General features: G+C 48.2%; 1 protein-coding gene across 2 annotated transcripts in view; it reads right to left on the reverse strand.

Moving 5' to 3' along the window:
- Window positions 1-1,597: 1,597 nt before the first annotated feature.
- LOC118234110 (solute carrier family 22 member 23-like) overlaps window positions 1,598-17,492 on the reverse strand; it is a 37,866-nt gene continuing 21,971 nt past the window's right edge. The window contains exons 4-11 of one of the 2 annotated variants that reach the window (XM_035430436.1): window positions 9,222-9,390; window positions 8,303-8,427; window positions 7,350-7,452; window positions 6,098-6,333; window positions 5,226-5,258; window positions 4,244-4,373; window positions 1,816-3,186; window positions 1,598-1,776 (exon numbers count right to left, since the gene is read on the reverse strand). In XM_035430436.1, the coding sequence (XP_035286327.1) occupies window positions 1,629-1,776; window positions 1,816-3,186; window positions 4,244-4,373; window positions 5,226-5,258; window positions 6,098-6,333; window positions 7,350-7,452; window positions 8,303-8,427; window positions 9,222-9,390 (2,315 nt within the window). In that variant the 3' untranslated portion in view covers window positions 1,598-1,628. Of the gene's footprint in view, window positions 3,187-4,243; window positions 4,374-5,225; window positions 5,259-6,097; window positions 6,334-7,349; window positions 7,453-8,302; window positions 8,428-9,221; window positions 9,391-17,492 lie in introns of both variants that reach the window. The other variant, XM_035430435.1, reaches the window with a different exon arrangement.

Below are 17,492 nucleotides of genomic sequence, written 5' to 3' on the forward strand. Positions count from 1 at the left end.
TTGTAGCACACTAGGACAGATATCACTAAGATAATTTGTGTGTGGTATGCACATACGCATAGGCCTAAAAGTTCATTGTGAAAGAATGAATAGTTGTGTGTCTTCTTATACAATCAGTATAACAACACAGTGTTCAAACTCATCTTCAGAGCATACAAAGCAAGCCATCATTGCAAGTATAGAAAGTGAAAGTAGCCCTCTTTTGGCATTTTTTTGACATAACTATGGAACTCGAGAGGGGTAATCATTTCAGAATTGTGTCGGCACTGTAACGCCATGGTTCTGTTTGGGTGCAATGCTCCTTGTTCAGAATTCAATGCAAAACCCAAGGAATGTTAAATAAGAAAACCAAACAGATTTCTCTCAAAAGCCTACAGAAATCTGTTCACACGAGCATGATGCGCTTGCTCACTGAATGTTGAGCGCTTGGCGACCTCCAGAATTCATTCAAATAGAACTCACGCCATTTGGGTTTTATAATGCCTGTGTGGTGTTTTGTTCCCTTCATTACCTGGGACTAAGTAGCCCTAACTATAACAGCCTTTTAAAAGCTCAGGATTTAAAAAAAATTATTTTAGGAATCACATCACAGACCCACGATATTTTACCCACCACTTCAGAGTTGTCCTGCATCAACAAGTATAAAGATGAACTTTAAATGTCAGTTCAGATCAAAAGGTCATAGATGGTTTTAGAACATTTTCATTACGAATTGTTTCATTGTTCTTTGTGAACAATTAAGTTTTCGGTTTACTGACAGCTGCTTTGATCTCCGAGATGCAGTTAGTCAAACTTTGAGTCCAGAGATGAATCACTCAACCAAAGTCATAATTCTTTGCAAGAGTAATTAAACTCGCTATCCATCCTTCTAATGTGCACTGTGTAGTCTTTACATTTATTTATTGATTTTGTTCAAGCCTTATCTGTCTGCTTTCAGAGCTGATCAGAATTGAACAAACTAAAAATGGCTGAATGGATTCATGTACTTATCTTTGCTAAAAAATGACCTGCTTCAGTTTTGGGACATGTAGATCATGACATCAGGCTTCATAATAATACAACCATACCCAGTGTATGCTATCATGGCACTTTAAAAAATAAAATAAAATTAAAAATGACTGCAGCATGTACATTTGTATTCTTCCGTGGGGTACTATACACAAGCCAGTTTTTTTTTTTTTGTTTTTCCTTTTTTTTTGACTTTGGATGTTCATTCAGTTTTACATGAAGGGAAGGAACCCCCCCCACAAACACGGTGAAATTCTGCACGGAAGTCATACTGCGTCGGGATTTAATACTGAAAGTCCGCGAACGTTCACTTCGGGGCCCGCTGAAACCGAAGCCGCCCGCACTGTGGTCTTCTCTGCTCGACGGCACAGCCCAGCTCTCTGCAAATGACACTCAGGGCACCCGTCACTGTGTGCAGCACGCCGACGCGCTGGACACGGGCCGAAAGGCAGGAACAAAGGGCAGCGACGGGTCACGGCTCGCCCGTCGTCTTCCTGCGCAGGCCACGCCCCCTTCCTGGCGACGGGCACCTGTCGAAGGAGCCTGGGTTCCTAACTGCCGCCCTGGCGAAACCCCCAACCCGCCCCCCCCCCCCCCACCCCCGCCGTGGGAGGGTTCGATCAGGACGACCTCACTCCATTGGCGGCGCCGTTCAGCGGTATCGCGCCTTCCGTGCCGCCGTTGGGGGCGGAGCCTGGGCTGAGGGAAGGGGGCGTGGCGTTTGCTGTGGCAGTGCCGTTGGCTGGAGGGGTTGCAGGATCGGTGGGGGCGTCGGCGAGCACACCCGTAGCGCAGGGGGTTGTGGGAGCAGAGTTAACGGCGTCTATAACACAAGTAGCCGGAGCGTCTGTAGCACCAAGGAGAACAGCATCCGTAGCTCTGGGAGATACAAAGTCTTTAGCACTGGGAGATTTGGGGTCTGTAGCCTTGGGAGATTTAGGGTCTGTAGCACTGGGAGATTTGGGGTCTGTAGCACTGGGAGCTTTGGAGTCTGTAGCCTTGGGAGATTTGGGGTCTGTAGCACTGGGAGATTTGGGGTCTTTAGCACTGGGAGATTTGGGCTCTGTAGCACTGGGAGATTTAGGGTCTGTAGCACTGGGAGATTTGGGGTCTGTAGCCTTGGGAGATTTAGGGTCTGTAGCACTGGGAGATTTGAGGTCTGTAGCCTTGGGAGATTTGGGGTCTGTAGCACTGGGAGATTTGGGGTCTGTAGCCTTGGGAGATTTGGGGTCTGTAGCACTGGGAGATTTGGGATCTGTAGCACTGGGAGATTTGAAGTCTGTACCACTGGGAGATTTGGGGTCTGTAGCACTGGGAGATTTGTGGTCTGTAGCACTGGGAGATATGGGGTCTGTAGCATTGGGAGATTTGGAGTCTGTAGCACTGGGAGATTTGGGGTCTGTTGCACTGGGTGATTTGGGGTCTGTAGCACTGGGAGATTTTGGGTCTGTAGTATCGAGAGATTTCTGGTCTGTTGAATCGGGAGATTTTGGGTCTGTAGTATCGGGAGATGTGGCATCAGTAGCACAGGGTGGTGAGGGTGGTGTTGATGGTGTTGTGTCCGTAGTACAGGGTAGTGAGGGTGGTGTTGTGTCTGTAGTAGAGGGTGGTGAAGGTGGCGTTATGTCTGCAGTACTAGGAGGTGTGTTGTCTTTAGCAATGGGTGGGTTTGCGCCAGCAATCTTGGGGAGCTCGTTTTCCACAGCAACGGGACCCACGGCGTCCACTTTGCAGGGGGGCGGAGCTCCCGTCGAGCGGACGGGCGTGACTTCTACGACGCAGGGGGGCGGGGCCACCGCCGTGCCGGGGGGCGGGGTCCCGACGACGCAGACGGACACGTCCTCCACGGCGCGGGGCTCGTCCGTCCCGCGCAGAGCGGTCTCCTGCACCCGGGCCCGCTCGCCGGGCTCCGCCTGGTGGAGCAGGGGGTCCTGCTCGCCCGCCTTCTTGGGGGCGAGCAGCGGGGGGCGGACGCAGGCCTCGCCGTCGCCGATGTGCTCGGGCAGCGGCTTGTAGCGCGTCTCCGGGAGCAGCAGGATGCAGATGATGCAGATGAGCGTGCAGCAGGCGAAGATCACGTGGTGCAGGAAGTAGCCCTTCTGGTTGTGCAGCTCCATGATGGGCGCCGTCAGCATCCCGAAACCCGCGCTGGCCAGCACCAGGCCCAGCCCCCCGCCCCTGCACACAGCAGAGAGCCAATGAGGGATCAGGAAAACAAAGCTAACCAAACACTCTTATTCAATGGGACTGGCTGTTATATAGCGCAGGGATTCTAACCAGTGTTGATCCAGGGATTCCTGACCAGGCTCAAAGGCATCCCAGAAACCCATATCAGAAGTTTAAAATGATTATATTATTTTAAACTTCTGATTATATTATTTTAAACCTCCTGTACCTTCACAGAGCATCTGTTGAAAACCCAGGACATAGCAGGACATTTCACTCAAGCAATTCAGGCTGTGCCTTAAGACTACAACAGCAGTACCCTGCCTGCAATTTGAACCTGGTTTGTATTAATCCACAGAGAACAATGTGAACCTTGCAGTATACATGACCAAAAAAAAAACTATTCTTAATTCAGCACTATTGGTGCAGGTGTTTTAATAACCACAAGGGGGTGCTGCTGAGATATTACTCAAGTACTTTGTCACATTGGTGACCTAAAATAAATTTGTAAGAAAGATGCAGTTAAGATGGTATAGAGCCAGTCTTTACACTCAAATGCAGAGCATGCCTGGGAATGAGGGAGAGCTAAATCTACCTGTACAAACAAAAATAAAATCATACATGGACTTCTGCTGAAGGAAAATGGGCTTTAATACAGGAAACACATACACATGTGCACACACAAAGGCATGCAGATACACACAGACACACAGACACACACAAACACACACACACACACACAGACACACACACGCACACACACAGTACCCATGCCCTACTCCAGTGTTTCAAAACTTGGCAGAATGGCCTTTGGTCATTGTTCTCTCACTCAATTCAAGATCACAAGAGATAGCTGCACTAGAAGTTAATGATTGAAAACCATTGATAAAAAGCGCAGGCTTTGCAAATACAAGGCCCCCTTCCCAACAGAGACAGAGGAAGAATGCTCTTGACCACCCAAGGTTAACTCGACCACGCCCCCCCCTCACTCCTGCCACGGCAGCTTTTCCCTTAACCCCTCCCCATCACCTTGACCCCGCCCCCTACCCCGCCCCTGTAGAGTGCCCACCTGATGACGGTGGGCGTGATCTCCGCGCAGAAGAAGATGCTGAGGTTGCTGACGGCGTGGGAGGAGAACATGCCGATGATGGAGAAGGCGATGGAGAACTTCTTGTTCAGGGTGTCGGACTGTTCTTGCTCTGCGTGGGAAAGCACCGGCCCAACCGTCAGTAATACAGCAGCGCAGGGGTGCCACACCAAAGGCACGGCAGCCACAACATCCACACTCGCCAAATATTATAGATCAGATATGAGCTTCGCTAGATATTAGAGGTACAAGCCTGATACAGCACTGCTCTTGCACTTATTTACCTGCAAATTTAAAAAAGACCGTATACAGTACGCAGTAAAGTTACAAATGTCTACAAATACTGTGTGTACTGACATTTTGCGAACAAGCACATTATAATTAAGTCAACAGATAAAAAGGCTGTAGTTTAGGGGTTATCCGTTACCTATGCAGATCTGCAATGGATTTGCAGGGAGAATTAATAAATTTATTTAAAGCCTTAAAACTTGAAGCTTGAAATAAATGATGGTTTGGGGGTGGTTTGGGATGCGGGGGGGGGGGGGGGGGATTATATTACTGAGGTGTCTGGTCCTGGCACTGCACAACTCTGAGAGTGAGTGTGCTGGAGGACCGAGAGCAAAAGGAGAGATTAGGGTCAACCGCCATTTTCTTTGAAGTGGGATGAATCTCCAGATCCATCAAAAAAGGCCTCGCAGAAGGCCACAGTACACCCCCTCTGGCAGCGAGTGCACACCGTGCTCTCGCAAACTCTCTCACGTCCTTCCCCTTTCAAGGTGAACTCCTTTTGCCACAGGTTACAAAACTCCTCCGCTTTCCTCCTTCCGCCAACACCGACCCTTCGGTTCTCTCTCCTCTCGGTTTGGAGAGCGCTTACGGCGGTTCAGAGATGAACCCTCGACACAGCCGCGCTGTCTCAGAAGAGGTGTTTCAGAAAGAGGGGAGAGGGACGCGTGCGACGTACCTATGTTCAGCTTAAAGCTGTACTTCCCCAGCACTGAGTCCACCGCAGAGGAGAGAAGAGAAGAGTGGCGTTAGAACGGACAGGCTAACGGATGCAAAGATAATCAGGTGACGTGTGCATGCATGCCCGTGTGCACACGCGTTTTTGTTAATGTGTGCGTACTTTTATGTGTACATCTCTGTGTATATATGTGTGTGCGTGCATATTTGTGTATGTTTGTGTGTGTGTGTGTGTGTGTGTGTGTGTGTATGTATGTGTATGTATGTCTGTGTGTGTTTTTATCTGCATGCATGTGTATTTTGTGTGTGTGTGTGTGTGCATGTAGTGCATGTATCTGTGTGCGTGTGTGCGCACACGCGTTTCTGCACTATGTAATCAAAAGTATCTGAACACTCTTTGGGGTGGGGCTGTTTTTCATGGTTTGGGCTGTGTGTACTGTATGTGCGCACGTGTGTGTGTGTGTGTGTATGCGTTTGCGTGTACAGTATGTGTGCATGTGTTTATGTGTACTGTATGTGTGCATGTGTTTGTGTGTACTGTATGCATGTGTTTGTGTGTACAGTATGTGTGCATGTGTTTGTGTGTACAGTATGTGTGCGTGTGTTTGTGTGTACAGTATGTGTGCGTGTGTTTGTGTGTACAGTATGTGTGCATGTGTTTGCGTGTACAGTATGTGTGCATGTGTTTGTGTGTACAGTATGTGTGCGTGTGTTTGTGTGTACATTATGTGTGCATGTGTTTGCGCGTACAGCATGTGTGCGTGTGTTTGCGTGTACAGTATGCGTGCGTGTGTGTGTGTGTGTGTGTGTGTATGCGTTTGCGTGTACAGTATGTGTGCGTGTGTGCGTTTACGCAGGCTAGGGTACACTCACAGGTCAGCAGGCCCAGCTGCAGCAGGGACGCCAGGGCGGTGATGATCATGAACATGAGCAGACCCCCCCGGCGGCCCATGAACCCCACGGCCGGGCACAGTGCCATGCAGGACGCCACGGCGATGCCCGCCATGGTGTAGTAGTCCGCGTAGAAGTTGTGGAACACGCTGGTCTTGCCCGCCTCGGGGTCTATCATACTGCGGGCAAAGCAGTGATGGATCCCATACCCTGTGAGTCTGAGAGAGGGAGAGAGAGAGGGAGAGAGGGAGAGAGAGAGAGATAGAGGGAGAGGGTATGTGAGAGAGAGTGAGAGAGAGGGGGACAGAGTGAGTGAGAAAGAGTGAGGGTGTGTGAGACAGTGAGAGAGTGAGTCAGAGACAGAGAGAGAGACAGTGTGAGAGAGAGAGGGATAGAGAGAGTGAGAATGAGAGAGAGAGTGAGAGAGGAATGTAAAATTGGAGTGAATGATAATGAGGAGAGAGAGGACAGCAGAAGAGGAGGGGAGAAAAATAGTACAAATGAAGTGGATGAAAAACTAAGGAATAAGAACCTAGCAGCTTCTGCATACTCTCTCGCACGTACACACATACACACACACACATGATCAGGCACACACACACACACACACACACACAGACAGCACGTTTCTCTTCAGCTGTCCACGGGCGCAGCTCATGAAATATTCATAGGCTCTGCTGGCACATCATCAACAGCGGCACTATCAGGAGCAGCGATAAGTGTCCCCTGACCCTGCCACACTTCCTGCTATAGCAGATCCAGCACAGCTGCAGGTGATGTGTGTGTGTGTGTGTGTGTGTGTGTGTGTGAGTACCCCTGCGACTGGGGCAGTGGCAATAAGACAGGGATAGGACAGAGTGGCGTTACCTCAGTGACGGAAAACACACAGGAGCTCCACCAATCAGAGGTCGCGTCAGCAACTACCAACAGAACAAAGCCCGTGGGACTGTTCTTTTGGGTAGCTTGTGAGTATTCAGGAAGTAGTTTCCACCAATTACAATAAGCATTGTCCCGCTATTGTACTACCAATGATGATGCATTACGTTGCTCTGTCCCTGTTCCCGCTGTGTCTGGGTGAGAACTGACAGCTCGCTTTGGCCCTAACCTTGGATCGATCTCGCATCGATTACACGGATCAATACCTCCATCTTTCACGGTAAGCCTGTGCAAGGATACCCCCAGGGTACCCCCGGGCGGGCAGGAAGTCTGGGCCAGGGAGAGGGCACACACTTACGAGTTCACGCAGAGCACCACGATGTTCTTCCACAGGTTCCTGGTGCCCACCATCTTCACGATGCACGTCTTCTTGGGCTTCTTCTGGCTCTCGTTTTGGAGTTCTGTAAACGCAGAGGATGCTCAACACGCTGCTCTCAACGATTTTGTCTTTACAGGGGAAAAGATTTTCACTCCAACCCTAAAAAAGCACACCTCATTCAACAGCTAGAGATCTCGTTCAGCTGCCATTTAATACAATCAGGGGTGCCAAATTAGGGTTGAAATTAAAACCTAAAGGATGTTAGAACTACAGGAACAGGGTTGGGAACCACTGTCCTACAATGTCTTAATAATACATTTATTCTTTCTCCATAAGGACACTGCTTGCCTGGGGTTTGAACTGACAACCCCTATTAATGAGCACAGTTCCACTACCACACAGGCACATTTTGGCATCTGATACGTCACCCATAAATCATCATCATCATCATCATCATCATACTGGTGTTGTCAGAATGTAGTTCATACAGCAGTATGAGGGAACTACAGCCATTTCAGGAATTTGTCTTCAGGCAACAGCACATCACAATTCCAGTGTGAAAGTTTGAGATCAGAGCAGTTTCCATGGAGACAAATCCCAGTGAGCTATCTCTCTCTCTCTCACACACACACTGTCTCACTCACTCTTTCTGTCTGATTGAAAGAAAACCTATAGGGCTTCATCAGTTCACTTCACCCTCTCCATCTCATCCACAAGAGAAGAGGAGAGAGCCAGGTGACTATACAGCTAGCAGCTAATAAGCAATGCTTTCTCCCTACTGCTCGTGTCGGAGGATTCTGTGAAAACAAGATTGCAGAACCGGCATTCCAAAGGGAAACGCAGAGGAGAAGGTGCTTTAAAAACCGTGACGGATTTAAAAATAGCGAGCGAGGGCGAGGCTGGCCCCCTCCCGCTCGTCCGCCGCGTCTTGCCTGAGAACAGCTCGTCGGTGTCCGTCCCGCCCACCTTGTTCTTCCTGGCAATTCGGTGCATCTGCCGTCTGGCGCGGCAGTACTGCTGCGTAGACAGAAGCCAGCGCAGGGATTCTGGGAAAACCCTGCACAAAGGACAGCGACCTTCAACGACCTCAGCTGGACGAGGGCCCCGAATTTAAACAGGACTCGGCTGTTTACGTTTAAATGTGCGGAGCCAGCGAAGGAGGTGTGGCAGCGTCGTGCAAATACGGCTGTTTGCAGACACGAAGGGCGTGTCCCAATACTCAAAAAACCTATCCTCCTTTTTTGCACTACCACCACGTCTCCTTCGTGCCCCCGTAAACAGATCTTTGTGCCCTCCCTCCCACCAGTGTCCCAATGTTGGAGGAGACATGCAAAGCACACAGAACTGTACAGGCGAAGAGGCTTCGAAATCGTCTCCTCCCCTCCTTTCCTCCTCATTCTTCTGGGTAGGAGAGAAGTTGTAGTGGGGGACAGGGGAGGAAAGGAGGACAGGAGGGAAAAGTAATTGGACACACCCGTATATTCCCGCCTCTCGCCCAATGCATTCTGGGATACGTTCCAGTCCACCCGTGAGCCCGACCAGGAATAAGGGGTGGCACAGGACAGTACAGGAGCGTGCGGGATGCGTGTTGTACAGAACAGGGTACAGGGTGGTACATGGGACAGGGTGTACAGAACAGGGTACAGGGTGGTACATGGGACAGGGTGTACAGAACAGGGTACAGGGTGGTACATGGGACAGGGTGTATAGGACAGGGTACAGGGTGGTACAGGAGGATGTGGGACAGGGTGTATAGGACAGGACACAGGGAGGTGCAGGACGGTACGGGACGGGGTAGTGCACCGGACAGGGTACCAGAAAGTGCGGGACAGGGGCTGTATGGGCGCTCACCAGATGTAGGACAGCATAAGGATGAAGGGGCAGATGATGACGGCCTGCAGGATCTGCCAGTCTCGGCACAGGGCAGCCAGACCGGGCATCAGGAGCTGCGCCGCCAGAACCACAAAGTTAGCCACCATGGTGACCCGAAAACGCCAGAGCGGCAGACACAGCTCTATCCCTGCACAGAGAGAGAGAGAGGGGGGGGGGGGTGGGGAGAGAGAAAGAGAGAGAGAGAGGGGGGGTAGGGAGAGAGAAAGAGAGAGAGAGGAGGGGGGGTAGGGAGAGAGAAAGGGAGAGAGAGAAAGGGGGGGATGGATGGAGAAAGGGAGGGGGATGATACAAACAGAAATAGAACCAGAGAGGGAGACAAAGAAGAGAAATAGATAAAAGAAAAAAGGAATAAAGGAGAAAGGGCAAGATGTGGGAGAGTCAACACAAGAAAGAGAAAGGAAGAACGAGATTGAGAATTGGAGTGAAAGTGACAAAAGAAGAGAAACAGATGAGGAAGAGGGAAAGAGGGACGAGAGAAGGAGATAAAGGGGAAAAAGAGAGGGAAGGGGGAAAACGACATGGTTACAAACGCTCTCTGCTCAACATGTGCACACCGTTCCTGTGAGGTTAGCGTCTGTTCATCCGTCTCACAGACCTCTGATTCATTCACCGCTCATTAGTGTGCACAGGAGACGGTGTCACTCTCTCCACACAGCGAGGCCCTAACCCGGCCAGAGAAAGTGCCTCAGTGTCTGAGCAGGCCGAGGCGACCCTTTCCCCGCGAATACTTCCTCTCGCAACGCTACGGTCTTTTCCGGTTGTTTTTTGGACAACCGAGTGTCACACAGTTGAATCCCCCCCCCCCCCCCGCCCCTGCGAAAGGATGGTACGGTCCAGATGGGCCGTTTGAAGGTGACAGAGCCCGGGTAATGCGACGGCGGATAATAGCACCAATCTGTCCCGGCGATAAGCCCTGGAATTTCAATCAGGAGCCCCCGCACTAAGGACATGAATAATTCTCTCTATTCAGCGCCGGCGCTGGGGCGTGAGTCCTATCGCTGCCGGGGCCCCGCTCGCTGGCTTTATTAAAAATGCATCATCACCCTGAAAACACCCCCCCCCCCTCCCCCTCCCCCTCCCCCTCCCCCCCTTACGTAACCTGCAAACAAGCCATTTAAAAAAAACCTGAACTGGTGCGCTTGAAAGCACAAAGCAATAAACCAACAGTGAATAAGGAGAAGGCTTTGCTGACTAAGGTTCCTCAGTTGTTGGGGGGGGAGGGGGGGGGGGGGGCACTTAGTGAAAACAAACAACATGGAAGACTGCACAGGTGGCAAACAAATACACTCCAACGGAATTTCATTTATTCATTTACTCATTTTTGGAGGGGGTCCCTATTTATTCAGTGACTGAACTATGCTAATACCCTGCCTGACAGGCCAGCGGTTATTTCCCACATCACAATTCAGGCGGCGTACTACAGGAGAGCTTGCACCGATCGAAGGAGGGAGGCACATAACTCGCCGGTGGCAGCGCTGAAACTGCAGGTGTGGGCGCTCGGAGTGCTCCAATGCGGGTGTGAACCAAGGAACAGCAACCTCTGCCTGGCTTAAAAGTCACGTTACTGAGGCAGAGGGAAGCCACGTGCGTCCTATATTAGATATCTGTGGAGCCCTTCTTGCCACTGGATAATATGCTGTGCCAGAGTCAAGATTCAAACTACTGATGTCAGAATTTCTGCCAGTAGTGGTCATGCCATTGTGGAGCATAACTGCCTAATCTAAGCAGGGTTGTTCTGGTTGGGACATGTATTGGAGATTAATCGGAGATGACCTGGTACGACTAAATTGTTGTTGGAAGTGGTATCAGCTGGCCAGCAGGGGGCACTGTTCTCTCTAGACCAAATAAAATCCAGTTCCCTATCACAATGATGGGGGCAGTGTGGTGACGGCTTTTTTGATTACGTTAAACTTAGTTCCAGACTCAGTGGTCATTAAAGGTCCTTTTTAGTGACACTTTTTAGTGTTAAGCTCAGCATCCTGGCCACAGATCCACAAAACTGCATCTCTGCATTTGGCCAACTTTTTATTGTTTATTTTTCCATCATCCCTTTTAATTGCTTATTTTTAAATAATTTTTTATGGTTTTATTGTTTTGATTTTTCTAGATTTCTTTTTCCCCCAATGTAGAGCACACTGCACTGCGTTCAGTTGCACGCAATGAACTATACAAATAAAGATTGATTGATTGATTGATTGATTGATTGATTGATTGATTGATTGTTCCACGCTACATTGATTAGCCGCGTAATCCCTTGAATGCTCTACCCACACTCATTCCCCACAACTTCGCCACAAATGGCAATGGAGCTCTCGCTCAACCTTCCTCGTAAAATAAAGGTAAATAAATTCAAACGTAAATGCCTATGCTAGGGGAAGCCTGAAATTATGGTCATTATAGCCCAAGCCAAAAATGCCTCAATGGTTTTAAATGAATTCTCCATTTTCAGATTGTGTGCAGTAATCCTTTTGTTTTTTTTTCTCAAAAGCGCTGCTACCAACATAGGAATTTACAACCTTTTATTTTGGCGTTTACGACCACAGATCGGGGAAACAACAGCTTAATTTGGTCCGAAATACCGGAGGAGAAGATTCCTCATTCTCTGGCTGAAATGGCTCCCTGTACTACACAGAAAAGCCATAAAGCAGCTGTTGATTTCAGAGAAAAATAATTAGTCTTTGTGCTGCATTTACAAATCCTTACATAACTGATCAAGTGCATAAAGACACTAAGATGGCCCAGAGGTCTGGACCATTGCAAACAGAATATGTAATATATTGTGCAGAGATCCCGGAAGCAACCGCTTGGTGGTCTCTCCCTCTGACTCCCTGTATCTCCCTCTCTCTCTGACTCCGTTTCGGTCTCTGTCTCTCAATCTGTCTCAGTCTTTTCAGTTTCAAGGTAGCTAGTATGACATGCACTTTGAAGCCAAAGCAATAAAAAAGAAATAATAAAAAACAAATATTAGACACACATACAACATAAATAACAACAGCATACACATGCTGTCATATGTAAGCCATAAAATACATAAATAATAAACTGCAGATATTGACAGTCATTGTGCTTCTCTGTCAATGGCAGATTGCCACATACTCTCTCTCTCTCTCTCTCTCTCTCTCTCTCTCTCTCTCTCTCACACACACACACACACACACACACACACACTAACACGCACACAGAAACACACACACACATACACACACACACACACGCACGCACGAACACACGCACGCCCACACACACGCACTCACGTGCATGCACACACACACATACACACACACACACATACACGCACGCACACACACACACCTGGGTGACAGAGTGGCCTTTTCCCCTCAGGTGACTGGCTTTCAGGCATGGTGTCAAGTACTCAAGCACATGCCTGGCCACTGGCTCAGCATGTCAGTCATTCCTCAGGCTTTCAAGCAAGAGGCCAGAAATACTCTCTTACACTTTTACCATAAATATACCCTCATGACCACCTTTATCCATCCATTATCTATACCCACTTATCCTGCTCAGGGCCGTGGGGGATGCTGGAGCCTATCCCAGCGTGCATTAGGCGAGAGGCAGGAATACACCCCGGACAAGGCCGCCAATCTATCGCAGGGCCCACACACCATTCACTCACACACTCATACCTATGGGCAATTTAGAGTAAGTAGGAATTAGCCAATTAGCCTGACATTTAGCACATCTTTGGAATGTGGGAGGAAACCGGACTACCCAGAGGAAATGCACGCGGACACGGGGAGAACGCGGCGGTGCAGACTCCACACAGGAAGGCCCAGGATTCAAACCCAGGACCGAGCGACAGCGCTACGCACTGCACCACCGTGCCGCGCTGACCATCATTCAGCTTTATTTACACATTCATTTCAAATGACTAAAGCTCAGCCACGGGGACGTAACATGCAAAATAGTCCATATGTGTGCGCATCCATGCATGTGTGTGTGTGAGCGCCTGCCTGTATGCATGATTTCTGTGTGTATTTGTTTGCATATATGTGTGTATGTGCCCATGTCTACCAGAAAAATGTTCAGTTAAATTAACTCTGTTAGAGTTGAATTAATACTGGACATTTTACTGGGTGTGTGTGTGTGGAGTATCTGTGTGCACCTACAAATTAATTTGTGCATGTATAAAAGTGCATGCAAATGTGTGCTGTGTGTGAGTGAGTGCCTGATTTCATGTGTCTGAATCCAGTCTAGCATGCTGAGTTGGGCGCATATTCAGTGAAATACAGGCCATGCCTGCAAACATGCGAACGGCACAAAGACCTGTTGTGTCAGCCAAACTGTTAGAGCCACTTAATCATGCAACTAAAACCCGGCCTCGGTTCCGCGTGGATGACATCACCGCCGGCACGTGGCAGCTCTAACCCCGGTGATCCGATGAGCACCCGGGCAGAACTTAACGCCGACAGCTCTGACAAACACAACACTGACATCAGAGCGTGTGCAAAAAAAAGGCCGGAACTCATACCAGCATTCCGTCTGCCTATTTCCAGCTTCAAATACTGTACTGTACTCTCTATCTCTCATTCCATCTCTCTCTGTCTCAATCTCTGTATCTTTCTATCAATTCAATTCAATATGCTTTACATAAATAAAATACATACAATAAATATTGCCAAAGCATTATGATTGAGCTATACACACACACACACACACACACACACACAGACATATACAAACAGACGGATTAAAGGAAAAACCAACATGAAGTGTCTTAGTAAGGTGCTGGGCGACCACAAGCCACCAGAACAGCTTCAATGCACTTTGGCACAGATTCTACAAATCTCTGGAACTCCATTCTTTCAAAACATATTTCCTCATTTGGTGTTTTGATGATGGCGGTGGAGAGCGCTGTCTAACACTTTGGTCCAAAATCTCCCATTGGTGTTCAATTGGGTTGAGATCTGGTGACTGCCAAGGCCATAGCATTCACATCATTTATATACTCATCGAACAATTCAGTGACCCCTCGTGCCCTGTGGGTTGGGGCATTGTCATCCTGGAAGAGACCACTCCCATCAGGACACAAATGCTTCACCACAGGATAAAGGTGACCATGCCAGAAAAATGCCCCCCACAGCATAACACAGCCAAAGGACCCCCTGACTGTAGAAGTCAACCATGCAGGCCTGTCCAGTTCTCTTGGTCTACACCACGCATGCAGTCACCCACTTGTCAAGAATATGGTGAAGGATGACTCATCTGATCATGGCCTATGTTTTCTGGACCACTGAACTCCCAAATGTGCTTGAACTCCCAAATGTGTCCTTGTGATGAGAGGTTTATGCACTGCGACCCTACTACAATATCCTTATCTATGTAGTTGTTGACAGACTGTTCTTGCTGACACAGCCTGATCATGTCCTGCGTTGACATTCTCAGTCACCTGAGGAAGAGTTGCTTCTCTGTTTTTCCGTACATATTGCACTAAAGCACGAGCATCACTGCCATTGAATGTGCACTTTCAACCAGAATTTCTGATCCTATTCACTGAGGTCTTTCCCATAGATCTAAATGCAGATGCCACTTTAGTTACTGTTCCTATAAGAACACTAGCCAGTTGATCAGTCTTTGTGACTGAAGCTCCTGCCATCTATGCCCCAATAAAAAACCCTCTTTCAATGTCACTTTGATCTTTTCCTCTTGCCATCCTTGATCCAAAATCAAGGTCAACTGGGCCTGCTCAGCATTTCTATACATGCCACAGAGCATTATGGGATGTTAGTTGCTTAATTGTGTCATGCAGTACACTTATAGGGAAGAATCTGCATTCGCTGTAGTTCTCTAAGCATTTATTCATGTCACATATATGTGTGTGTATGCATATATGCACATGTATATACATATATACGTACATACATATGTATAAAAAAAAATGTTAAAAAATTGTGTCAATGTCTCTTTGTCTCTCTCACACTCTCACACTCTTCCTCTCTCATATGAATTTTAAAAATGTAAGAGGAGTCCATGGGTGTGGATAAGAGCCCTTGCTAAGTGCCTGAGATGTAAAGCGAGAGTGTAAAATGTCTCTCTCTCTCTCTCTTTCTCTCTCTCAGCTGGTGCGTTTTTTCACGCGTCAGGTCCAACATTCCCTCAGCTGCCGCTCAGACGCGCAGCGGGGTCAGCTGACGCCACCGAAGACTCCGCTACGCCGGGCGGCTTGTGACTCGCGGCGGGTGACGACGCGGCAGCGGGACGGGGGGGGGGGGGGGGGGAAGAGACCGCGCTAAACGACACGACCGCGACACGACCGCTGGTCCTCCAGCCCTGAGCCAGGAAACCTCACTCAGCAGGAATGTGAACTTTACCCCACTGAGAAAAAAAAACGCAGAGTTCCATTTTTCATACATATTTTCAATAAAAAACATGCATCTGTTTTTGTTTTTTTTTTCCCTAGTGGCAGGGACAGCAAAGCTGACATTAATTGTTTAAAAATGTCACCGTACCGAAAGTGAGCCTTCAACAGTTTCAGCAGTTTGTTTCAAACGTGCTTTGTAAATTAAATTTACTGCTATTCACTTACTTAAACCCCCATTCACTGGCCCTGAAGTCCAAGCGCCTACCCATTCATCTTGACTTCATATTCCAGTACACGCACACTTGTACCAATCATAACTCATTTTAAACAATGAAAAGACTTAATGGATGGATTTAATGACATATTCTCATCATGTACTCTACACACATCTACACATGCATGTGAATCCATGCAACGCAATCGGAAAAAAACACCTATAACATGCATATGCCTCTCTGTATCTGTTTGAATGAATGCTCTATGTATGCAAGTAACTTACATTTACACAGAATTTTTCATAGTGTACTGAAAGCACTTTTAAAAATAAAATAAAAAATGTTTTTTTAGAGCAGACAATACTGTGCACACGTGTTAAGGTTATCTTCATATTTATGTAATTAAGAAGTTATTCCATTCAAATTTTTTTTCGAAATGTAAGAGACAATATAAAAGTGAGGGACAAAACAAATACACGTATAAGCAGGAACAGAGCCCCTGGAAGTTGATCAAGACACTCGCTGTCATGACAACCGCAATGACAACAAAGCAACAGAAGGCAGACGTTGACCTCATCCGTCTAATAGAGTGAGTGCATGTGGAGACAGCTCAAGGAATCTCGCTGAAATCTCGTTACAGACGGTCGCTCTCTCAGGAACGCCTCGCGTTTGGCGGTCACGCTGTGCCCTCCTCCGATCGATACGGACCCATTCATTTGAAAATGAGTCCTTTAATGGAGTCCTCTTCAAACGCTCCTTTTTTATTTATTTTTTTCTTTCCCAGCACAATCTTTTTTTTTTTAAATTGGTGATTGTAAAAGAAGGGCCACAGTATAAATTCGTTCTCCAATTTAATACTCCATAAGGCAGCCAATAATTTACTTTATTGTCACTAAATACGAGATGGACATTACATTTCAAAGACTGCACATAGTGTTTGAGTGGACCTAGCATGGGATTAATTGGACCTACCAGGAGCACAGCAGTTCATCTTGCCTGCAAGGCACTTTCAGCATTTCATGGTACAGTACACATCCTTTTCCCTGGATTTCATTCCCTACTACAGGGGTGCCATTTTCCAGGGCTGGGCTGCAGGAATCTGCAGTTCTCTTTCCACCAGCAGCCCCCGAGAATAAAGGTGTGCGGATTCTTTGAGCCATCAGCGAATCAGACGAATCACCGGTGCGATGCAGATTTTTGGCCTGGGTCACGCACCTCGAGACAGACACAGGTGTGCAGCCGTTCCCCTCGAAACTGCAGACGGGGGCCCCACCCCTTCGCCCGGGGGTGAGGGGGGGGGGGGGGTGGGGAGGAGAAGATGTGTCTGCCATGACATCATCAGTCAAACCAGTTCCTGTGCTGAGTAAGGGAGGCTCACACCCTGAGCAGGCCACAGCAGGCCCCAGAACAGCCCAGGGCCCTATCAGAGCCCCACACGTTCAGCCCTATACCAATACATACCCCTCTCTCTCCATACGATATTGGGTAAATGCATGGTGTTTATTGCCGTATATAGTTTATAGGGTTGAATGGATGGGGTATAGAGAGGTATGTCCCATCTATTCAATTCTATACACTGTAATAAACACCATGTATTGATCTTATGCAGCCACAATATCCCACCATGCAATCCTCTGCCACTACACAGGCCTCTATTCAACTCATAAACATTATCATATACCCTTTATTTAAATA

Source organism: Anguilla anguilla, chromosome 8, assembly GCF_013347855.1.
Source record: "Anguilla anguilla isolate fAngAng1 chromosome 8, fAngAng1.pri, whole genome shotgun sequence".
In the NCBI taxonomy this organism is placed as follows: Eukaryota; Metazoa; Chordata; class Actinopteri; order Anguilliformes; family Anguillidae; genus Anguilla; species Anguilla anguilla.